The sequence below is a fragment of the Odontesthes bonariensis genome, chromosome 16 (assembly GCF_027942865.1).
Source record: "Odontesthes bonariensis isolate fOdoBon6 chromosome 16, fOdoBon6.hap1, whole genome shotgun sequence".
Classification (NCBI taxonomy): domain Eukaryota; kingdom Metazoa; phylum Chordata; class Actinopteri; order Atheriniformes; family Atherinopsidae; genus Odontesthes; species Odontesthes bonariensis.
Window position 1 is genome coordinate 6161969 of NC_134521.1, and position 25249 is coordinate 6187217.

General features: G+C 40.5%; 1 protein-coding gene across 16 annotated transcripts in view; it reads left to right on the plus strand.

Annotated features, from left to right (window-relative positions):
• The window catches only part of nbeaa (neurobeachin a), a 96938-nt gene that overhangs the window by 39164 nt on the left and 32525 nt on the right, over positions 1-25249 (plus strand). For all 16 annotated transcript variants that reach the window (XM_075487521.1, XM_075487524.1, XM_075487523.1 and 13 more), the window contains exons 6-21: positions 162-288; positions 1460-1579; positions 2499-2645; positions 7452-7649; positions 9215-9348; positions 10073-10181; positions 11187-11339; positions 12898-13066; positions 17929-18008; positions 18308-18370; positions 18757-18854; positions 19718-19810; positions 23882-23990; positions 24134-24215; positions 24482-24605; positions 24738-24930. In XM_075487521.1, the coding sequence (XP_075343636.1) occupies positions 162-288; positions 1460-1579; positions 2499-2645; positions 7452-7649; positions 9215-9348; positions 10073-10181; positions 11187-11339; positions 12898-13066; positions 17929-18008; positions 18308-18370; positions 18757-18854; positions 19718-19810; positions 23882-23990; positions 24134-24215; positions 24482-24605; positions 24738-24930 (1999 nt within the window). The remainder of the gene's footprint in view (positions 1-161; positions 289-1459; positions 1580-2498; positions 2646-7451; positions 7650-9214; positions 9349-10072; positions 10182-11186; positions 11340-12897; positions 13067-17928; positions 18009-18307; positions 18371-18756; positions 18855-19717; positions 19811-23881; positions 23991-24133; positions 24216-24481; positions 24606-24737; positions 24931-25249) is intronic.

Consider the following 25249-nt stretch of genomic DNA (forward strand, 5'->3'; position numbering starts at 1 on the left):
TGGTGCAATTTTTTCTGTAAAACGGGCCTATTTTCTTTTTCTATGACACTAAAATTGAAAAAATAAGAAATGTTTGACATGTTATTCAGAAAATGAAACGTTTCACCATTCATTGACCTCGATTTGTTTTCATTTCTTACTTTTTCTGAATTTCTTTGCAGTTTTCGAACCAGTAAAGGAATTGGTTACTCTGCTCACTTCGTGGGAAACTGTCTTATCGTGACATCATTGAAGTCGAAAGGAAAAGGCTTTCAGCACTGTGTGAAATATGATTTCCAACCTCGCAAAGTAAGAAAACGCACGCTGTTTGGAAGTCCTTGGACCACTTGTTAGATGAGACGGCATCAGTAGCTGCTGCTCTCCTCTATCTTTCTCTGCACTCACTAGGAATGTTGATGAGTCTAGATAAGGTCTGTCAATTAAGGCCGGCGCACTGCCTCTCTACCGCACTGTCAGCATTTTGCTGCTGTCCTGCACACAAACTTGCACGCACGCACACTCTTCCATGCATGCACCTGTAAACAAACACATATTCGCTTGATGAGATGGCCCTCCACAGTATTTGCTGACCCAGTAGAATCCTTGTAGTGCTTAACAAAGTCCCCAGTGGTTCCATTTGATCAATTTACAAGTCACCGTGTCTCACAGCATTTGGTCTGCAGTGTTCATGGGTTAAAATGTGTGTTCATGTGTGTGTGAAGGAAAGAATGCTTACATGTACATATGCTGTTGCCAACTCCCCTTCAACATATAAGCCGGCAGGTCTTTGGGTTGTATTCCTCCCTCTGAAAGCTTACTCCTCATTTTAGTCTTTTCCTCTGGAGGAGTGAATGAGTCCAGCATGTTGCGATAGTCTGTGTTAGGCAAAATTCTTATTGAGAGCTTCAATATGAGAAGGTCAGAAAGAAGATTCTCAGTATTGTTAAGGACGAATATCAACTGCACAGTACAAATTTAACTGAAGCAAACTTGCAGTCATGACTAAAATATCTTAAACGAATCACTACACAGCAGGATGCTGGTGCCAGTAATCTCTAATATTTTCTGGTTATTGAGAACGACCACACTGGTGTAAACAACATAGTTTCCTTACCACCGACTTCAGCAGGTTAGCTTTTATTGTATTTGTAGTTATGATGCGAACAGCAAAGCCGCTGCTCAAAGTAACACTATATTATTAACAAGATCAGACGAGGTGAGAAAAACCTTTGAGACAATGTTCAAACCTAGTGTGATTTAAAAACACAATAATAAGGCAAAAGAAAATGCAGAGCTGTCTCTAACCAAACAGAAAACTCAACATATGGTTAAAGACAGTGTTGAGGAGTTACAAAAAGAGCCCAAAGGGTGGAAAGTAATTTTTTTGTATTTATATTTTGGTTCATTGTTTCATTTGACTTTTTTATTTTCTTTTTCTTTCTATCATCCCATCTCTGAGCAATATTTTTGTATTTTTCAGTGGTACATGATCAGCATCGTCCACATCTACAACCGCTGGAGAAACTCCGAGATCCGTTGCTACGTCAACGGCCAACTGGTCTCCTATGGTGATATGGCCTGGCATGTCAACACCAATGATGTAAGGACACCAATGCTGTCATGATTATAAGTGTAGAGCTCATTGTACAACTACCTGTTGTTGTTGCTCCTCACCAAGTTTGTTTCATGGTGGCGAAAGAAACATTTTCGATGAATCGGCTTTAACTTTTTAAATAAGGGCCACTGTGGCGCTCTCAGAAATCCAGTATTGGACTGCCTTCATTTCACACCGCCCTCCTGTTGGGATCTTGGCAAACATTTGAGGTTTGCCCTTCTGCATCATCAGCTGGCTATGGTAGAGTTGCCCTTGGGCCCCTTGCCAGCAGAACTCAGCCCAACTCAAACTTCCAACTTTTCCATTTACCAGGGGAAAGGTAGCTTGACCTCTCGGTGGCAGCGCAACCTTTGTTACAGTTCCTTTCCAGTTGGCTTTAGACTTTACTGCATTTACTAAGGGCTGGAGTTGTTCTCTGTAAGAAATGTCTCAGCCCTTGAGGTCAAAGTGAGGTCAATTTGAGCAACTCATCAGGAGAACGGGCTTCAAAATGCCTTGATGCTATCTCAGTTTGTTTTGTCTCGAAGACAGAAGATAAAATGCACGTCATCCTACTGAAAGAGCACAGGAGGACAGATCTCATTGTGATAAAGGGCATGAATGGGATGTGGCTAATGAAAGGCGAGTGGACAAAAAAAATGTAAGATGGCAAAGTTGGAACAGATGATTTGGAACAGAAGGAAAAAATAGTCTATTTTTCTTTAGTTTTTTTCTTTTTGCCATCCAGAAAAGCTACTGGGGATGCATTTCAATGTAAAAATCAACTAAATCTTTTTTCTTAAAGGGGTTCATGTGTCTTAATCTACTGTAAAAAAAAAAATTAAAAAAAATAATAATAATAATAATAATAATAATAAAAGAATCTGAATGGTAGTTAACTTGTACTTTTGTTTTTCTTTTCCAGAGCTATGACAAGTGTTTTCTGGGTTCATCAGAAACTGCAGATGCCAACAGGGTGTTTTGTGGTCAGCTGGGAGCCATTTATGTTTTCAGCGAAGCTCTAAACCCGGCTCAGATCTTTGCCATTCATCAGCTTGGCCCAGGATACAAGGTAAGAGGACATGACTCACTGTGACCTATTCGCAGTATGCTTCATTAGGCGTCAGTGCTGTGCACTTTTTGGCGGATGTCACTGGAATATTGTCCTTTCCTGCTTACACTGTCAATTAGTGGTGGCGATCAGTCATTATTGCTCTCAAATGCTAAAATCACCTGAAGAGTGATACCAGGCTGGGAGCCTAACAAGTTTGTGTTGAGATATATAATGCATACAGTGTTTCCTCTTGTTATGGTGCACTAATTCTGGGGTTCAACAAACATAAATGCTTGTTGCATGAACCACTCAAGTGATTCCTCAAATCCTTTATTGCTGTGTCTTTTATTTTGTAATGTGTAGCGACGGCAGTGGCAGGTTTTTTTTTCATATAGAAGCCAGCAACAGTTAACTGAATGTGCTTTAGATTAGCAGATTGAATATGGAAATATAGGCATGAACAGTTAGACATCATACAGTTCTGTATCAGTACACTCACACTATAAAGTATCTACAATTATATTTTCATACTCCATGTGAGCCCAACTAGACACTTTTTTACAGCAATTTATTACTTTCTGTCAAGTTTATTTACACTTTAGGCAGTATGAAACGTAATTTGATAACTTTGAGCTTTTTTAAACACGTCATATAATGTCAACTGTCATCATTTATTCATTACGTTTAAAGTGTTTCAACAACTTAGCCATAGTTAGCTTTCAATTTAGCTATTACAACTGTTTATCCACGGTTTGATGACTATTTAAGTGTTTTACCGTCTATTTTTAGCGATTTCAACTCGTCACAATTTGCTATTTTAAGAATTTACCCAAAATGATTAGCTGATTAGGCAAGGCAAGGCATCTTTATTTATATAGCGCCTTTCATACCACAGGCAACTCAATGTGCTTTACATAAAGACGAGGCATTTAAAAGAACAGCATAAAGCAGCAATTTAAAGAGAAAAATAATAGAATAAAAATGAAAAACACTGTTAAAAGCAATCAAAGAAGAGGGGAAAAAGAAAGATATAAACTCAACCATAAGCACACCGAAAGAGAAATGTTTTTAACCTGGATTTAAAAGTGCTTACAGTTGGGGCTGATGTCTGTTCTGCTGGTAGTTTGTAGATTAGAATGCTAAAAAATGGTACAGTGCTTGGTACAAACTCGAAGGAATATACATGAGCAGATTTAGCATTAGACCCTAAGTTAAAACAGGGTTTAGCATTAATTTGGTAACTTAAAGTATTCATGTGGGATTTCACAGTATGATGAGCCTTGAGAGCTTCAGAATGCACCGTCTCTGCCTCTTGGCCTGGGTTTCAGTGAAAGATGAGAAGCCGGAACACCTTGCCAGCTGTCTCTTTGGCAGACTTGCACGCCTCAAGCCACTTATAGCTTGTTTATAAAGGTGTCCAAAGCTGTCAAGATTTCAGCACCATGAGACTGCCGGAGCATGAGGCAGCTGATGCGAAACCAGCTGCTGGCATTGCAGCTACGTATCCCGAATAAGAAATTTCCTTTAATCATGAGACTTAGCAAGATGAACCAAATGGAGAGAGATATAGATGACGTGATCATGACTGAAAAAGAGAGTTTAGGCTTGTGCTTTGTCTCATATCGGAGCACTAAATCGTATATGGAAGTTTCAGCCCTTTCCCTTTTTGTACTCATCTGTTTTCTCATATATCATATCACAGGCGGTCACTTATAGACTGGAGTTCTCAATATGTTCCTTCTGATAATCACATGTTTGGCATTTGCTGTTTCGCTGCCGTGAATTCTGATTTCTCACTCTGTCACAGCCCACAGTTTCCCGAGGCTGATCAGAAAGATGATTGCTTCTCTGCATGGAGCAGAATGGGCTTCTCAGATGCCCAGAAGAGACCATTAAATGGCTCAGTTGTTTCAAAGCCGCCGGCCTCAGTGTTGGTGCTGTAATGATAAGTGCGTGGGTTTTTCAGCTGGCTCAAGGAGGATGGGACTCAGTTTGTGTCCCTGCTTCTTGTCTTAATGGGAATGTAGGTCAGTTCTTGTTGTCATGGCTTCACGCAGATGATGATGTGCATATATGACAGGGTGCTCCTTGGGTACCGCCTATGCTGAGTTAGGGAGAGCTTTATTCGCGTGTGTGTGCGTGTAGCTGTTCGTGGTGTCTTGGTCTCAGCTGCTGTTAGTGTTACCACTCAATAATGAGCAGCAGACAGACACTCTGCTTGCTCTGCTGAACAAGCCTTCAGCACAGTGAGGAGGCTCATGGACTTCACGTCTGAGGCAACTTATGATGGCCGACACAGTGTGTGTACTGAATATCTGTGTGTGCAGTTTAGCGCCTCCACGCTCCACTAATGACAGGAGAAAATAAAACATAACAACTTGTTTTTCTGTGTGGGCTAAGGTTGAAGGAAAGCTCTGGTGGTCTTTTATCTTTCTGTGCGTGTGTGTTAGTTCTGTATGTGTGTTATAAATGCGTTGCTGGGTGCTCACTTCATCAGGGGTCCAGATGTCCTTATTGCAAAGGACTGCCAACAGTCTGGCCACAACATAATAATAAACAATGCGAGTCTATCTGGGCACCTGAATTGTATTTGTCACGTATACATGCTTCTTGTGTGTATTCCTCAGTTTTTATTATAGTCATAATGAAAATCCATTTGTTTACTGAATTTTGATGTTAGACTTTAACAGTGTTAAATCACATCACAGGGCTTAGAACCACATGACACCATGCTGAACATCTCGAAAAGCTGGGATCTAGGCATTTTTTTCAAAGTGTCATTTCGCCCCGAGCTCTGAGCTTAACTCAAACCAACTCTATATATCTGAAAAAATGCTAAGAAGTGGACAAGCAGTGAGGCAGGAGCTTCTAAGTGCAGCTCGAGAATGGCAAGACAGAATATTAAGGTACCTACTATAGAGTTCTCTTTTGAGTGAGAGGACTTTCTCCTCCACAGTCTCTCGAAGCAGACATAAGCGGGGAAAGTGAGGCGAGCTCTTCAAATTAGAGGGTGTTAACTTTCGTTCTCGTGTGCAGCTTCTGACGGATAGAACTGCTTTGACCAGGCTAGTTTAGCAAAGTTTGGATGCTTTCAAGCACTTATTGGTCTTTATTCAGCAAATGGTGTGAGGATGCAGGAGGAAATAGACTGAGCTGAATGGACTGTGTGCGTGTGCGTGTCGTTATCACTGCAGGCCAATGTCATATGGGCTGCTGTCAAATGTGAGATGATGCTTTCTTTCTTTCTGTGTGTGTGTGTGTGTGAGTTAACAGCACGTGTTTTTAATCTCAGCTGTGTAAAACTTAACATGTGTAAAAATGAACACTTGAAAGACTCTGTGCACTCTTTCAGTACTTTAAAGGCTCAGCAAAGTTCCTTTACGCTTTCACCTACCCGCTTCTTTTGTTAAGCAGGGCAACATTAATACGAGCTCATTATTGCACAGTAAATGAGCTTACCCTGCAAAAAAAAAGAAAAGAAAAATACATTTTGATAAGTGTATTCATTTTACATTCAGGCTATTCAGTGTTTAGAGGGCCTGCTCACCTTCAAAACGAACCAAAGAGCTTTTTTTTTTTGTATTTGGGACTGAGCATCCCTTCACATAGCTACAGCTTTGTTAGTCATTTTTAATGGATGAGCTTTTTAACACCCAGTTATCAGGCCTTACAATTCGCCGAAGTAATATGTTCTGAAGTCAGTAAATATGAACATAGGCGTGTTGTAATTACAATTAATATCTCCAATGAATATGGTTTTGCTGTGAAGAAGGTGTGCGTAGGTGTGTGAATGGAAAACTACTGAAGCAGTCTGAAGATTACCAGCCTCTATCGGTCCCTCTATATATTCGTAAATGAAAGTTAGCTTTCCATGTTTCTGATATTTGGAAGGATGTTTGGAAGACAGCTGAAAAACTTTAAATTTGTATGTGGCACTTTAATGGAGTTAAGGATGTTGCATTTTGTGCTGCTTGGTGAAAACCGCTCAAGGCACATGTCTTGCGTTAGAACTCAGATGAAAGGCTTAAAACGAGACGGGACTGCAGGTCTGTGAGCGGCCTTGGGCTTTCCTGTGCAGTCAGGCTGAGCAAGGCACCTGGGGACTCAGCTGCTGGAAGGGGAAAGCAGCCCCCGCCTGAAGCTGCTGCAGTGCTAAGGCTGGAACAGCAACCTGCGAGCCTTTCATCTGTGGGGCTTCATATGTGCAGCAGCACCGGCACTGCTGCAGGATGCATGAACCTGGAGACCTGTGCAGACAGATATAGACATAAATGCACTACCAAGTACTACCTATAATTCCAACAATTTAGGCACACACTAAGGAAAATTATCTATGTTTGGCTTTTTCTTTTTTTTTATAAGATTGCATAAAATCTGACACGCCTTCCTATACTTTGCACATGCGCCGTAAATAATGTTTATGGTTGAGCCTGCCAGGAAGGATAAGATGAACATGGTGTAATATACAGCTATTGAATAACACAAATGTGTTCATCTTTTGTGTGTTTTTGGTTGAAACACCACAATGAGATAAATGTGGATCTCTGAGTGCTTCTCTCCCACACATCAGCTCCCCCTCTCTGTCTCTTATTCTGGGCTAATTGAATTAGTGCCTCGGTTAGCACTGTGTTCATTAGGCTAATGCCGTGTTGTTTACACATGGGTCATGCTGCAATTAAACAGCCTCCATTTTGGGGTGTTGAACTTGTGCACTCAGACACACTCACAGTTCTCTCTGGACAACCTATTTGTTTCTCATTCCAAGTTTTGCGTCACCCCAACCCTTGACTTCTTCTTCCTCGTCTCACTGCTTTCTCGCTACAGAGCACTTTCAAGTTCAAGTCAGAGAGCGACATCCACCTGGCGGAGCACCACAAGCAGGTGTTGTACGATGGCAAGCTGGCCAGCTCCATCTCCTTTACCTACAACGCCAAGGCGACGGATGCCCAGCTCTGCCTGGAGTCGTCACCCAGGGAAAACGCCTCCATCTTTGTCCACTCACCACACGCCCTTATGCTACAGGTCAGTTCGCCTGTATTCTTCTGAGTAAGACCTTCAGGACCTCCAAATCATCTCCCACATCTCCATATTTGTTCAGCAATGCAGGAAAGCATGTCGGTTCGGTTTCACTCTCAGGCTACTTCTCACTCACATCCACCTCAAGTGCGTTTTTGATGAATCTGTTTCATTTTCTGTGCTTGGAGTACTCTACTATTTTAATTGTTGCTGTTAGTTTAACCAATTGTACTTCATTTGAAGCTTTAGAGCCTGATGTTGTGAATTGTGTTTGTTTTATGTTGAAAGATGTTATGTGAATGCATCCAAATTCAAGCATAAAAGAAAATGTAATTAAGAATCACAAAGACATCAATTTAGTCATGTTGTGGTTTGGTAATTTAGTTAAGAAAGGATATGCGATGAGTTGACCTGGCACACAAAGGTAAACGGTTGTCATTTGCAGCCCAGATTTCTCTCTCAGAGATTTCTTTGTAACAGTGTGTTGTTTCTTTTATATGCATTAAACATTTTAAAATCTGGTGCAAAACTCTGCAAGATACCTGATAGTAGAATCAGCAGAATCATTCCAAGCCAGTCGTCTTAATTATTTTGTCTTGAAAAAGAAGTCATAGGAAAGCTTTTGTCAAGTTAAAGAAATCTTACTAAATCCGAAAGATCTACTCTGACATCTTCTTTTAGTTTGACATCATTTAATGTTTGGTCCTATGAGGTAAATTCAATCGTTTTAGAGATTCTTGTTTTTACTCGCCAATCACTGGATTGGGAGATTTTTTCACTGGACAGCCGTTGAACCCAAAGGACTAAAGGAATACCAGGAACACTTTTCTATGCAGTGCAGTCCAGCACACCCCCACCACTCAAAATAACCTAAGTAATAAAGCAGAATGTCAACAATAACTGAGAGCGTGGCAGCTTCATAGAAGTAGAATTCATGGCAGAGGTGGTTGTGGGATTAATACAACACCGTTGTGAAAGAGAAGGTATCACACAGAGATAGAAAACCTTGAAGTGAACATAGTAGTGACGTCCACCTGAAAAGGAAACCAAATAAAGTAAGATGAATTATAGTCAGTGAAAAGTAAGAAAATATAGCAAATTATAAAGTTTTAAAAAGTCAATCATATTCTCTCACCCTTTTGTGGTTCAGTCGTGTATATAACACACACATATATATATATATGCATCATTGGCCAAGCTTAAAAAACACAACAGTATGCAGAGCAGAGCGTTAGGATCTTTTGGATTTTGCAAAATTCAGTAAAATTAGCAGAAAATTTCAAATTTATTGAATAAAAAGAAAAAGAAAACGGGACATGAGCTGGGTCATTGTGGAATGAGAAAGTATGTATATCATTTAGAAAGCAGGGCTCAGTTTCAGTTAACGTTCAGGTTCCAACTACACACTTTGAAGCCAAACTAACTTTCAACATTTCTATATTTGAGATCAAGCAGATGGCCTAAGTTTTAAGTTTGTAGGTAAAAGTTACTGGTTTTTATCAGAAGTGTGTGACGAGTGCGCGCAGAAAAATGCTCTTGGTCGTCACTAACAGATCTTTAATAACCCACAGGATGTGAAGGCCATTGTAACCCACTCCATCCACAGCGCCATCCACTCTATAGGAGGCATCCAGGTCCTGTTCCCACTCTTTGCTCAGCTGGACTACAAACAGCTCAATGACAGCAGTGTGGACACCACAGTCTGGTGAGTAGCCTGTGGAAAAAGATAAAGAAAAAAATCTATCTGCATGAAAAGCGGCGGCATAGACAACACAAGCCATTGCGTGTGGAGGAAAATGGGCTGAGACGACAGCAAAAAGGAGCTCTGTTCTGCGGCTGATGCCAGAATGGGACCAGATTAAATCAGAATAAACAAAAAGAAGGGGAAAAGAGGAGGTGATGAGTAACATTACAGAAAGATGTATTTGTAAGTCTGTAAGAAGTTTTATTCATCTCAAAGAGTAAGCTTCGACAATTATGCTGGGAGCTAAAAAATAATGGCTTAATAATGGATAGAAATCAGGGGATGAAGTGTCAAAGGACAAAGAGAAACGTTGTTTTCTCTGGAGTCACAAGTGATTTTTACAAAGGATGCATGTGTCCTCCGGCTCCCAGATCGTCCTGATAGCAATCCATCACACGAGGCTTAATGCAGTAACATATCAGGCAGCATCTCCACATCATCTTAGCTGCTGTTGGATCATTTATTAAATATCGTCAGGACGATAACAATAAGAAATGAGACAATCCAGCCGCTTATTAAAAATAAATGCTGGTGAATGTGAATATGGGTGGAAAGAGCTGGGAAGGAAACATGGCGCAAGTTTCCTCGCCCCCTTTGCTAACACACGGCAAAAGAAAATGCACACGGTTCCTGTTGTGATTTCGGTATTTCAGTGAAACGTATGTGTACAATGTGTTTGCTGCAGTGCTACTCTGCTGGCGTTCCTGATGGAGCTGCTGAAAAGCTCAGTGGCCATGCAGGAGCAAATGCTGGGAGGGAAGGGATTTCTGGTCATTGGATATCTACTTGAGAAGGTCAGTACAAAAGCCTCCAACGTGAGGAGTTTGTGTTCCGAGTTGTATTTGTTTGTTGTTGGATAGATAAAGGGAGCAGCCTTGGTTTTTACCATGACCTCCTCCAATGTTTTTCAAAAGGCTTTTAAGCATCAGATTTTATAGCACCTGTTCAACTTGATATCTTCCCAATCCTGGCCATCACGGTGTGCCGTGGTAAAAATAAAGTCCTACTCATCCGGTGGTTATTCTAAAACTAATGCGATGGAAAAAATGAGTGTGTTGTCATTTGTGGTCTCGTTAAATTGAAATCCATTATTCTAACATGTAGACTTATTAATTTGTCCATTCCATTTATACCGTGGAAAGCGGGTTGTATAACAGAAACATCCAATAGAGTGCAACACCCCTGACTACATCCTTCATCCTATCATAATTTAACAATAAACACAAAATCCAAATGCGAATAAAAGTGGGAGTTATTGAAGGTCTTTTTTCTTTCTTTTGCAAGTTTGACCTTGTTGTATTTTTGAATGTTCCAATTGAGTTTTCAACAAAAACACACAATTTAACTTTTGTCTCATCTGCTACGGGAAGTAAGAAAAACAATAATTGCATTGTTGCGATTAAAAGCATAATTGAATGTTCAGGATTACAACGAGCCTAATCTCTTTGAACAGATATCTGCATGAGTATTGAGAATCTTCTGGCGAAGGACAAACTTTGTAGTAACTGCTTGTTGCCTGAATGTTTTTGACCAATCACATTTGAGCAGGTTACACGCTGGTAAACAGTTGCATAAAGAACAAAAGATAAGGAGGACATTTGACAAGATTTTTAAATATGATAAATGATTATGACTTTTTTTTTAAAGAAATGTATAAATTAAGATTATATGTGCACCGAAACAGTGACCAGCAAATGGAACAGGAGCTCTTTCCTGTGGAAGATCGCTTTTCTTTTTGATTTGCATCAATCTTAGTCTTAGTTTTACCTCTTATCTTATTTTCGATGTTCTTTGTTCAGTCATCACGGGTCCACATCACCAGGGCAGTACTTGAACAGTTCCTGTCCTTTGCCAAATATCTGGATGGTTTACCTCATGGAGCGCCACTCCTCAAACAGCTCTGTGACCACGTCCTTTTCAACGCTGCCATCTGGATACACACCCCTGCCAAGGTCTGTTTATTTCTGTATATCTCTTGCAAATGTATGCATCTGTGTGTGTTTTTTTTCAGTAATCCTGATCCAAAAAGGAGAAAATTATGGTCTGAATCTCTTAACTAAAGAAAAGGAAAGTATAATTTTTTTTATTCTGGCTTCCATCAAGTTTTAAATGAATGAATGCATGAAAACAGATGACCTAAACAAAGAGGAAGGACATCTCAGCAGCTTTCATCCATTCCAATAATATAGTAAATGAGTTTAAAGGACTTAAAGCGAGGAGCTGGCACATCGCGCTGGAAAAGGACAGAGCATGTCCGAGGGAAACAAAGACAAAAAGTGACATTTGAAAAGACCCCAGGACAAGAGAGAAATGTGCAGCTCCTGTTTTCCTTCCCACTCTGAGCTAGATGTGAGTGATCCTGGCATTCCCGCAGGGCCCATCAGCTCTTGCCTCTATGATTCCAAAAACTTCTTGACTTCCCGTCATCCTCTCTCTGACCCCAAGAAATGATCCTGGGGACAGCAGTGGTGCCCTTCATGGCATCAGGGGTAAAAACCAAAGAGACGCTAGCAAGCCGTTGATGTTGCTGAGGAGATGGAGTGTGGTAAAGCGGAATCCAGCACCCCGTTTTTTTACAATGATTCTCGTTTTCACCACAAACTCCTTTTTAAAAAAAATTTCATCTTGAATTGATTACCGGTGCAGAAATGCACAGATTCAATACCAGAAGTCACTCTTTCCTGTAATCTTACCTCTGGAGCATTCAGTCTCCCACTGAGCTTTATTATTTTTCTACTTCTCAGAATAACCTTGGTAATATTAAGATCTTACTGAAACGCATCACAAATCCCATGTGAACTGTATCTCTCATAATGTCTTACCTGCTTGCTCTGTAAATGGTCTGTTTTCTCTGCCAAGCACTTCTGGTGAACAGTCTTTTCAGAGAGCGAAATGTTTTCCACCAGCCGCTGTTGTGGCAGTGCAGCCAAACTGCTCCGCAGTGATTAAGGATGTGAGACTTTTGTTCTTCTGGGCAAAATCACACCAGATAAACAGCTCAATGTGTAAGTTGTAATGTAATGAAGGCCTTTCAAGTCGACTGGGTGCGATCTGCAGTCTAGATGAGCTGTGATGTGATATGCTCAGGCCGTGGCCCTGTGCTAATTTCATCCGCTTAAAGAGAGCTACCTCGTTAAGGCTGCTCCTTAGCATGGTGGTCACTGTAATGAGCTCAGAGATTTGTGAGCTGGCTCGATTTAATGTCCATACGACAATGGGGATTGGCTGCGAGAGGAATATGAAGAGGGGGGGAAAAAAGGGGATTGTAACTAGCTCCTCAGATGAGGTTTAATGTTTTCCAGCACAGAAACATAAAAATAACACAAAGACAAAAAAAACAAAAAAACATTTAGTTTCCTCTCACTCCTGTGTGGCTGTCTAGTTAGACCTGCTTTTGTTTGGGCACCATAAACACACACAAACAAACAAGGGACATTTGTCCATCTACTTGAGAATTGATGTGTTAATGTAATCTATACCAACTGTATAAATGATTGTGTGTGCATCCAGGTTCAGCTATCCCTCTACACCTACCTGTCATCGGAGTTCATAGGCACCGCCACCATCTACACCACCATTCGCCGTGTCGGCACCGTCCTGCAGCTGATGCACACTCTGAAGTACTACTACTGGGCCATAAACCCTTTGGAGTGCAGCGGAATTAACCCCAAAGGTCTTGGTATGTTCACACTTAGGCATCGTTTGCACATACAGTATAAAGATATGCTATTTATAAGAAGAAAAGAAAAGGAGGTAGCATCGAAAGTCCTTTTACGGTACTGTTCTTGATGAACTCAACTAGTTAATCAGAGACAGATGCTCAGAATTCTATTACAATCTGAACACTAAGTGTCAACGTTACACACTTGTTAAAGATTGCTGTTAGAACAGTCTGTCTCCTGTCCTGCGAAGGTGTTGTGTCAGCAAACGAGTACATTTTACACTTGTTATAAAAGTGTAGGTAAATTTTAAATTTAGCCAGCGTGGAAGTGTCAGAGCTGTCTTCTCTCCTCAAAATGGCTGATGACACTCAAACTAAAGTCGAACCTAAGGACGGCCTTTCTAGGGTTGAATAAATCTTGAAACTTGAAATAACCAACCTCTGTTTTTTGTGTGTAAGAATAATCAAAAAGTCTCTTTGATTGCTTTAAATTGCTTAAATTTGGAGAGCAACGTAATGCCAGGTGAAAAGGTCTAAAAGGTTCCTTCAGACTGCTTGTTGCCTGTGTTTCCAATGCGATCCTAATAGCGGCTGTCTTTCCATCTTCCGTCGGTGGCAATAATGCAGAGTACTATATATCACGTGACATGAGATTTAGACAGCACCCCGTAATAGTAAACATTGGAAGAAGCTGTTAATTGGGGTCATGAGTCGGGAGAAAAGACAAGCACTGGTATCCAAGTAGATTCAAAATGTATTAAACAATAAGATAAAATGCTTTGAGTACTCTGTCTATCAGTAATTCAGTCCTGAGACCCCACCCCCAAAGTGCCTCCTCTGTGATAAGGGGCTTTTTGTGGGGGTAAATTTATATCTCTGAAAGGTAATTTTTGGCCCTGGTTCCTGTTGTGGGAACTGATGTGAAACTGATTTATGTTGCCAGCGCATTATTAATACAAGAGCACACGTGCATTTAGGGTAAGTGTCTTTCCTCTTAACAGAAACTGTCCGCATGCTTATGGGAATGGCAGACAGCCCCCATGTGGCAAATGATTCAGTGTGTCTGAGAGTGAGCAAGACCTTTCCAGAAGCAGACAGTGCATAAATCTTGTTTACATGGAAACCAGAAGTTCAGTCTCCTCAAAAGACGAGCGGTCTTCCCGTGAAGCCTCCTGTAAAGAATCTTTTTTTTTTATCTTTTGAATTGTAGATGCATCCTTTTCATGTGTCCTGTGAGAACAGTGTTTGTTGATATTTCTTGAGAAAATGCAGCTGTAAAATGTCACATTCCAAACGACACAGTTTCAAATCAGTTTTTCAATTTCCACCGCCTCTGGACATGTTAGCAGAGACAACGTTAACACAGCTTCTGCAACCACATACTGGAGCACCAGAAGGTCAGAACACGCTCTCACTTTAATCAACGTCTTCTTTTGCCCTGGACCCTCCGCTGACTTATGAGTATGCATCCTGTGTCGCCATGGCAACAAACGAATTTGATGGGCAGATCCGAGGGAGCGTTTCGGAATTTCCAATCAAGTGGCTGTCTGGCTTCTTTCTGCTTGGCGATATTGCCGTTTGACTGCTGGGATTCAGCCCCATAAAGAAGCGCCGATAACAGCACAGTAGCAATTAGCCTCAGACACAAACTGACTGCCATTCAAAGCTAAAAGTCACTAGCTGTTGTTTGACAGTACACCATGGGTGCACTTGACAGCACTGTACGAGTGTGATATGCACTAATTTACATAGTAATGGGGAGATGTTTTGATCATACCATGGGCTTTGTGGATTAAAAATGTATTCATCTGTGTGTCAGTCAGAGGGAATGAGGTCGAATCCATGTTGTATGTTACATTTCTTGTATTAGTGGGTTTTTAGCCTGCACTGGCTTTGCGTCTAGTTAGAAATACATTTTTCATTTTTAAAAATAATTCAGTTTTGGTGTTAAATAAAAATTGCTCTCAGAACAACAAAAAGGAGCGCACTGTAGCCAATTAAACTTAGCTGCACTTGTATTGCTTTTGAGGTCTGTGGCTGTAGTTATTATTAATTAGAAATGGAAGATAAATTCCTTCTATTTAGTGAAAAAGAATGGAGCCAAAACCCATAAATAATGGCATCAGTTTGGACTCATGTAAATAGCTGTTTTCTCTACTCATTGTTTGCATAAAATTCTAATCCGTTAAACTAAGATTGTGTTTTGTTAGAATTTATTTAGATATTAGATATCGATGAATGAGGTGGAATTAAAGAAACTCATCATGTTTTTATGTGCCGTTAGTAGCTGCAAGGGGCGCCACACCAGAACAAGCTCACAAGACACATTCTCATGCTTCCAAAAAATGTGGCATTACAGAATGCCACAATGTAAATTGAAGAGTTGGATGTTGGTATGTTTTTCTGAAAAGTTAAGAGAGTGGGCATGTTTACCACTGTGTTGCATCATCTTTAAACAGGAGGCCCAGATAAAGCAGCAACATAGCTGGACCGTGGTTTTAATGTTTTTAAATGATCCTGGTAGAGTTTTGACTTCCATAAGTGCGATCCGTGATGAAATGCATTTACTGTGCAATAGTTTGTATATATTTACTGAGCCCATTCAGTATTGGCTTTCAACTTTAAGATTTCTACAGAATCTTTAAGATTAAGATTAAGATTACTTTTATTATCACACGAATGTTAAGATTTCTACAGAACCTTTCATCACTCTATGTACCATAGGTGATGAAATCTTGGTGAATTATTTGGCCAATTCTGTCACAAAGCGTAGAAATCTTCTCTTATCTTTACTTTTGAGAGACTCGGCCAGTCTAGGATGTTCGATCAATTCCGCATCTTATTAGTTGTGGTCTGTTCCACCCGATATATTTTCCCCTCTTTTTCTTTTTTTTTTTAGCATTGCACTCATTTTTTAGCCTTTTGCTGTCCCTTTTGAATTTTCTTTGAAAATATGTCGCTGCCGTCAAATAGAAATGAGCATACATAACTATATATATATCCCTGATATGTCCCTGATATTAACTTTTACCATTGGATGTCTTATATTTGTACCATATTTAATCCAAAAAATATGGTCTAATGATTTGCAAATCAGTATTTTAACACATTTTAAACGCCTTCCCTCCTTTTCCCATATTGGAGTGGATTCGTTCATTCCCACACACACTGTCACACATTGTGAACATGAACAAAAGAAAAGCACCTCTTTGACTCCTTTGCGGTGTCGTTATCTGGCAGACAAAGAAAAAAAAATCTCATTTGATGTCACACTTACTTGAGAAAAGTGTCAAACTCAGATTAAGGGTATAAGTGGAAGAAAATTAATTTCAAAGAGAAAAAAGACGGTGATTAAGCCTGCTCCTGAGAACCCTCTGTGAAAAAAAGACCCTAAGCAAGAAGGACACACTCACGTTCACCTGGTGCATCCATGCACTCAAGTGATGCAGAGCTGGTGCGTAAACCACAAGTGATAGTCACTGTCACCATTCCAGCAACATGTAGCCGCCTGACAGATGAGGATGATGGATCGCAGTGGACTGCCACCGTGTCATGTTTTTTGCTTTGTGAAGAGCAGGTGAATAAACTAAAACACATACACACTCATATGATTCAAGGCCAGCAGACCATGACAAAGAAATGCAGAGAGAAGCTTCACCTCTTTTCTTTTTTCTTCTTTCACTCGCTCAGTCTTTTATGTGTCTCTCAGCCTACTTCCGCTGGCTTGGCAGCAGTTGGGGAGTTATCAGCTCAAATGTTCTCGGTGCGTCTTATATCCAGCATACAGTAACAGTAACGCTCTTCGTGATTGCTTTTCTTTCCACTCGTGGCATGCGCGAAAATAAGAACGACCCCAAACATCGTGAGACTGTTGAGACAAATGTACACAAAGCCGGAGCGCTTAATAAACTGAACAGGCCTCGGCTGAGACTGATGAGTTTGTGAGCTTTATATAAGTGCATGTGTTGATGTGTATAAATCATCTGCTGAGAAAAAATGGAGAATGAGTGTGAACGTGGGGAGGAGAAAGCCTGCTTAATCTGACGGGGGGTCATTAAAGGAGAGAAATACTTGAAAGAATGGGTCTTATATAATTATTGCTTTCATCTGGATCAATGCATCTTTTACACTGTGTAATACCACATTCCATTAGCGAGTTGTTTGGCAGCAGTTTTGAGCCGATTCATAAGAGCCACTTGCTTCATGTCTATCTGACGTACAAATGAATCAAGTTTAAAATTTATATAAATGTTATAGTTGTCGAAACAAACGTTGTGAATTCGTGTGGCTCTTTGTGGCACATATCTGAAGGCAATTCTGGTCCGTGACAGTTGAATGAATGAGTCACGGCTAAAATGGAGCTGAACGCTCGAAGAAAAACACGGCGACCACTTTCAGATGTATGAAATTGCTCGTGGTGCGTGTCAGATGCTTTTGTGGTTTTATCCTGATTGTTCATCGTCGCAGGCCACACAAGAGCAAGCTGCAGATTCGGCTGCCAGAGCTTTAAAACCAGATCCAGTGGATTACAGGGGGCTGTTTGGTTTGGATCATTCGGACCATCAATCACATTTTTGCAAATGACTACATCTCTGCTGTAATAAGTTAGATTAGTACGAGCATAAAATATCCAGACTGCCAAATTGCCACTAGAGTTAATGACAGTGATTTACAGTTCACAGTTGTAATGCACAGTGAGTGTATGTGTGCGTGTCTGTGTCAACATGTTTTTCCCTGCTCTCCAGGAAGCCTAATAAAACTGAATATCAGTAAACAGTAGGGCTCTCTCAGGCTGAGCTGCAGACATATTTAGCTGATCATTATCAAGCATGAGAAATGGGAAATAACCATTTTTCTTTGTTTTTTTTGTCTTTTCTTAGAAGGACCACGGCCATCCCAGAAGGAGATCATCTCGCTCAGAGCCTTCATGCTTCTTTTCCTCAAACAACTCATACTGAAGGTAGAGTGAGAGTGAAACTGATTGTCTTTGTCGTGTAGTTTTAAGCTGCGGGAAATCACTTTACTTCTTTCATGTTCTCTGTTGTTCCTCCTCCTCCCGGGCAGTGCAGGCTTAATCTGCAATATGGGGAAAAATAACGTTAAAGATCAGCCGCCTGAATGAAGCGCTGCAGCGTTTGTGTTTTTTCGTGCACTTGTATCGATTCGCTCCTGTGACTGCAGCGAGTCATTTTAGGTTAATAAGAAGCATAAACAGACGATCATGAACGCTCTGGTAAACCCTGGTCTGTTTTTTTCCAGGATCGGGGCGTGAAGGAGGACGAGCTGCAGAGCATCCTCAACTACCTGTTGACCATGCATGAGGTAAATGCTAACTTTTGTGTTAACATAGCGTCTGAGAGGGAGACGGTGGGAGCGGTCGAGTGGAGCTGGTGGCAAAATGTGCATAATAATTTGTGGGCTGGAGTTATGGTCCACTTAGACGAGTGAGAGTGTGAGTCAGCTTCAGTGCTGTGACAGCATGAAAAATGGTGCAACAATGGACCGAACAGAATGTACTCCTCTGTAACAATTATATCTATTCTTGCTCTGAAATACCACCTGCTCCTCCACAATCCCCCCTCCGTGTCCACCCCTGCTTCTCTCTCTTTGTCTTCGTAGCCCTCTATTCTTCTGTCCTCTCAGGCTTGTTTCCTCCTCCTCCTCATCCGCCACCTCACCTGTTCAACTTTGCTTTCTTGTCATTGTAGGATGAGAATATCCATGATGTGCTCCAGCTGTTGGTGGCTCTCATGTCTGAACACCCGGCATCCATGATCCCTGCTTTTGACCAGAGAAATGGCATAAGGTGAATGCTTCCCACGCCTGCACTACATGCTCTCATAAAAAATATCAGTTGCAACGCCAAATCCTGCTGAGATGAAAACAACAGTTCACATTATTTATTATCCTTTTCTTTCGGCTTAATTATGTTCATTTCCAGACTTTTTCCTGTCAGTTTATGTGTATTTCTTGTGGCACATGATAACTGCTACACACGTAAAAGAACAAACAGACTTCAAAACACAGTTTAACAGTTTAACATTCAAAATTACAAAAAAATGATTTCGGAACTTTTAGAGTGTCTTTGTGAATTCGCTATTTCCTTGTTCTTGATGTGCTTTAGAGATTCGAAGTAGCATGAAAAATTTACCAAATTCATTAAGATTTTAAAGCCATGGAGTAAGTATTTTAGACTCATTGATGTAGATTTTACACACACGGTGTTATTCTTTGGTATTGTTGTACAAAGTATAATACTTGGCCTTTGTCCCATTTTTCTATAGTCAGTCTGGTCATTTTCTTCCACAGTGGTTTTATGCAGCCGGAACATTCACGCTTTACTATGCCTGAACAGGTTGAATTTCAGCACAAATGTGTAGAGTCTGATTTCTCAGAATCAAACCAACTGTGCTGGCAATTCTCTCAGTGCTTATCTACACTTGGATGTCTTTTTGGTTGCCACAGTAACGCTTCTGTTGCCAGAGAGCTGCTTGCGAAATGTTTTGTGTTCTACCTTTTTTTTTTTCTCTTGGAAGAAAATGCCTCAATCAGCAAACGTGTTGATAACTTTAACTTTAAGAACACTGACCTCAAGCCATGTTCTTTTTTATTTTTTACTTTTACTTGTAGTCCACATCTAAGGTTTTATGTGTGTTTGACATGCTACAGGGTGATCTGCAAGCTCCTGGCCTCTAAGAGCGAGAGTATCCGGGTTCAGGCCCTCAAAGTTCTGGGCTACTTCCTTAAGCACCTTGGTCACAAGTAAGTACCCGTCTTTGTTTTCATTCTTTTTGATTTCCTCCGGTTGTCCCTCTATTCGAGAAATGTTGAATCTCTGAAATGACAGTGCACTTAACATTTTCCAAGGACAGGAAATCTATTTTTCTGTCATATCAAAGCAAAGGTATTGCATCAGTGTAGGGGAGGCTTTGAGGATTCGGAGAGTGAGTAAAACTTCGCTGTGGCCCTCAGAAGAACTGTTTTCTTTGTGTGTGTGAAGGCAATATTCTCATCATTATGTCTAGGCGGAATAATCATTGTGACAGTGTGCACTAGCAGGGAGGTGGAACTTCGATTAGCAGGATTGAATGCTGGGGGATTTATTCATCCCGTGTGACATGCACACCTCTCTCTCCACAGCATGAGAGCAGGCGCCCATGCTGCACCTGAACACTGCATCATCAATCTCCCACCTACTTCATTTAAAGTTTACAGGAGATTTTAGTCAGATTGTACATCTCTATAAAGATCATTTCAATGTTACATCAAACATGTTTTGAATGCTTTCATCAGTTTTACTGTTTTTTTAACCTTTATTTTGTATAACCTTCATATAACCAGAAAAATAGGACCCTTCAGATTCAAAATCTATTCCGCCAGAGTGTTCTGACCTAGATGGGCGGGAGCTCAGTTAGCAATTGTTCCACAGTATTACACATGCAGTGTTACCAAAAGTGGTAAACACAAACAAAGTGGTGGTTCAAAGTTTGTAAACCCTTTAGAATTTTCTGCGCAAATATTACCTTTCCACACATGTCCTAAACTCGGGCTGCAAAATTCCGGTAATTTTTTTAGTGATGGAAACCTTCCATTGGAACTCACGGGAATTTATGGGAATTAACGAGAATAAATTGGAAATTTTCTACATTGAAGGTTGGGAACTTGAATATACTTGGTAATGATATTTTGTAGCATAAACTTGGCTAAAACAACCAGATTTGATGCTAATACAGTTCCTATGCTATCACTATCACTACAGTATCTATGCTATTCCTCAACCGCAGGCACACACTACTTACTGCAGGACTGTTGAGGCCACACCACATACATGCATTGTGCATTCGTCCATCACATGGACAGGTGACTTTTAGAATTCTGAACTTCTAAAGCTCTTTGAGCCCACAGCACAGACAGACTATTGAAGCCACACGTTTGAGCCCAAAGGCTTCATAAAGTCAAGTAAATTTTGATGAGGTAGATGTATTTGATCGACGTTGTTGAAGTTTAACTAGGATCTGGTTAATCCAACTCAGGGTTGCGGGGGGGAAGCCTATCCTAGCTGTCGTTGGGTGAAAGGCAGGGCACACCCTGGACAGGTCGCCAGTTAACTGGCAAACCAGAAAAGCTAAATGTAAGATAGCTAGCACCATTGCAGGCTCTTATCGAGCTGGCTACCTTAAATGTGATGCTGTTTCTGCTGCATCTTGCTCGATGGTTTTCTGTGACCATGCAAAAATACATAGAACATCAGTTGTAAAATATTTTTGATATCTTTCCATTTTTTTCAGCTAACGTCTATATCTCTCTGTGCATTGTATTGCATTAGTGCTATTTATTGTTTTTGTCATCCTATTTAACAGGAAAATGTCAAGTACACCATCTGATGTGTGGAGGAATATTTTCTAAATTCAAAAGTTCCAATGGAAACTTTCTGGAAATTTACCAGAAATTTAACAGGAATGTCCCCTAGTCCTATAAGTAGATAAGGAAAATTCAGTGAAACAAATTAGATAAAAGGATCTAACTTGGCCACTTATATATTGGGGTAAATTATCCAACATTATTCATCTGTAAATAGCAAAGGTGCCTGAAGTGTAGGTTTATCAGATGATTTAAAGGTGAAATTAGAGGCAAATGTTTTCAATGGCTTGGTATTCCCTCTCGAATCCTGTCTTGTAAGCCACAAGGTGTGTGGGGGTGTAGATCTGTGCAGAGATGCAGCTCTGCTTATATTTGCCTTGTGTTTTCTTTCCAGTGTGTTCAGGACATTTTGGGCTGCAACCTATAGGCAGAAGTTGTTTAGCTGTCATCCAACGACAATGTTGGAGGTGTGCCACATTCGTGCTCTATTGGCAGTGTGGCCGTAAGAAATAAAATCCATCAATGCGTCGCCTTCCCATGGGATTGTTTGGAGGTCTGGATGTAAATGATGGGATTGTCGTGAAACTACCGTATATTTAAATTACATTTACTCTGATTTATTGCTGTGATTGAGTGCAGCCTGTTTGTCACTTGCTTGAACAGCGTTGTTGTTACTCTGCAGTACAGGGGAGGATGTTCCAAGCTAGAAATACCTGGTTTGCAAACGGTAAGCGCTGACTATGCATTTAAAGTACAGGGATTCATTAGTCTGATTCTCACAACTGGTTTGTGGAATTGTATTATTTCACAAACAAAGAACCCCAGAAGAAAGAGAGAATGGCATTTAAATCAAAATCAAATCAAATTTATTCGTTTAGCACATTTCATGTACAAACAGTTCAAAGTGCTTTACATAAAATAAAAGCATTGCAGCAGGGAGTGCAAGAAGCATTAAAAATACATAAAATAATATAAAGAGAAACAAATAAAATCATTTAAATGAATTTAAAATCAGGCAACAGTCTAGATAAGTTAAAAGATATTTCATGGATAGACACATGAGAAAAGAAATGTTTTTAACCTGGATTTAAAAATGTCCACATTTGGTGAAAGTTTAATCTCCACTGGCAGTTTGTTCCACTTGTTTGCAGCATAACAGCTAAATGCTGCTTCTCCATGTTTAGTCTGGACTCTGGACTGGACCAGCTGACCTGAGTCCTTGGATTTAGGTTGAACGTTTACAACAACTTAGCCACTGCTATCCAAAAGGAGCATTGCTGTCATCTTGCAGTGAAAAAATGTGTTTGTTGAAAGAAGAACACAACATTCTGCCATAAGAACTTGATTTCATGTTTCATGTCAAAGAGAGTGAGAGCCAGTTTCTCTTCTTACTTTCCTGGAAAATCTACAAACGCACAAACATTCCTTTAATCAACTGAACTGTGTATTTCTATGGAGAAACTGTGGTTGGATTTGCTGCGACTGCCTGTCACTTTTCTCTTCACTGTCCGCAGAGTAGTTTACCTAATTCTGAATGTATGTTTGGGTAACGTTAAGCTCTGTGCAGAAGTAGAGTCAGAACATCACCTGTGAGTAAAATGCAACATTCAATGCAAAATTCACTTGAAAAAACTGTAATTCCTGACGACATGGCTTTGCATCTTATATCGGTGTGAGATTTATGTTTCTGGTGTAAACAAAATGTCCACATACAGCTGAGTTAAGAATCGAATCACTTTCTGTTTTCTCTGAAAATCATACTCTCATATTTCTAGTCTGTAGTCTAGCACTGTTGGGGCATTTTCTTGTCATTTGGTGGCTTCAAGCCCAAAACGTATAAGTCTGTTGGCTTAAAGATACATTTTCCTATGTTCTGATGTTGCCTGTATAGTCAAATTTGAAGGCGCTGCAGCGGTTTAAAAAACGAAAAGAAAAAAAAAACATACATTTTCAGTTTGTCCCACTGTTGAATTTAATTTACATTTCATTGGACGTTTTTTGTATTCAATAAATCCAATTAGTCCAATGTTTGTCTTGAGAAAAGTCACAACAATCATCATGCAAACAAGCCAGTCATTTGGGCATTGGAACAGCATGTCTAATTAGTTAGTTTGTGCTTTGCAGAAATCACATCAATAAAGATACTTTGGTTGTCAACCCTGATTTCTGAGGGTTGCCTATAAAAAGTCTCTTAGAAGCGCAATGTTTCCCCAACGGCAAGTTTAATATTAAAAGCCAGTAACTGCCAGCCTTATGAACGTTGCCTTACAGCTTCCTGCACTGCAGTCATATTGTTAATGCCTCTTGTTCATTTCTCTTGTTGCTTATTTGCTTTCTTCCCATCATAACTGACAAGGCCAAATGGTGTCACCTGCCAATATCAGCCTGTCACCCAGTCAGTGACAATCAATGTCCTTTTCAAATGTCATAAAGCTATTATTAACATGCAAGTGTGCCTTTGTCCCCCTGCAGGAGGAAGGTTGAGATCATGCACACACACAGTCTGTTCACACTGCTGGGAGAAAGGCTGATGATGCACACCAACACCGTTTCCATCACCACCTACAACACTTTGTATGAGGTTGGTGATTGCTGGGCAGCAGCAGCTCATTCACACATTGCATTTCTATGCCAGTTTACATAAGGTAGTTTGTTCTGAGCTGTAGGAATTCAGCTGATTGCTGTGGTGGTTAAACAGAGAGCGTTAATCGTCTGTCTGTACAGATTCTGACGGAGCAGGTCTGCACTCAGGTGGTTCACAAACCCCACCCTGAGCCTGACTCTACAGTCAAGATCCAGAATCCCAGTAAGTACGAAAACACTGCTTTCATCTCTCTATCTATGCGTGCTCTTTGGTATGCAAATGATGCCGTGTTATTTTAATTCAAACAAGCCACAAAGCCTGAATTGAAAGCAGACACTGCTGCCATCCAGCACTTATCGATCAGCCTCGCTCTTCTCTCGTCACTCGCATTTTACTCTCATCCCAAATTCTTTTCAAATTTTTGCCCCTTCTTTTCTCCTCTCTTCTCTCGTTGCGATCTTCTGTCCCTCTTTTCTCATGCCACCCAGTGATTCTTAAGGTGGTTGCTACGCTGCTGAAGAACTCCACCCCCAGTGCCGAGCTGATGGAAGTCAGGAGACTCTTTCTCTCCGACATGATAAAACTCTTCAGTAACAGTCGCGAAAACCGACGGTAGACGCACAAACATGTCTTCACTTGTTATTCAGCCACGTGCCATTTGCTTCTTGAATTGATCATTATTTTAGTGACATGAAGCTCAAGCTGCATCTAAACTCACATAAACTGTTTGTGTTTCTGCACCAGCTGCTTGCTACAGTGCTCTGTGTGGCAGGACTGGATGTTTTCCCTCGGATACATCAACCCCAAGAACCCGGATGAGCAGAAAATAACTGAGATGGTGTACAACATTTTCAGGATCCTGCTCTACCATGCCATCAAATACGAGTGGGGAGGGTGGAGGGTCTGGGTTGATACCTTATCCATCGCACACTCCAAGGTGAGGGCGCACATTTAGGTCTTAATTATGTGAAGAAATAGCCCTTCGTGATCTATTTCGCATTCATAGAGTTACCTTTTTTGTTTGTTATTTTGGCAAGATGTGCACATATTGATCATGACAATGATTTCGGGTGTTGAGACTGAACAAAAATGAACAAAAACATTGATTTTTTTTAAACTACTGGTTGTTGGTTGGAATTCATGGTCTGAAGTTTTAATTCACCAATTTTCTCTTTGCAGTATGAAAGTAGGGAAATATTATGGATGACAGTCTAATAGCCCTGGGAGGCTTGTGTCCTAGTTTTATCCATCCAGTT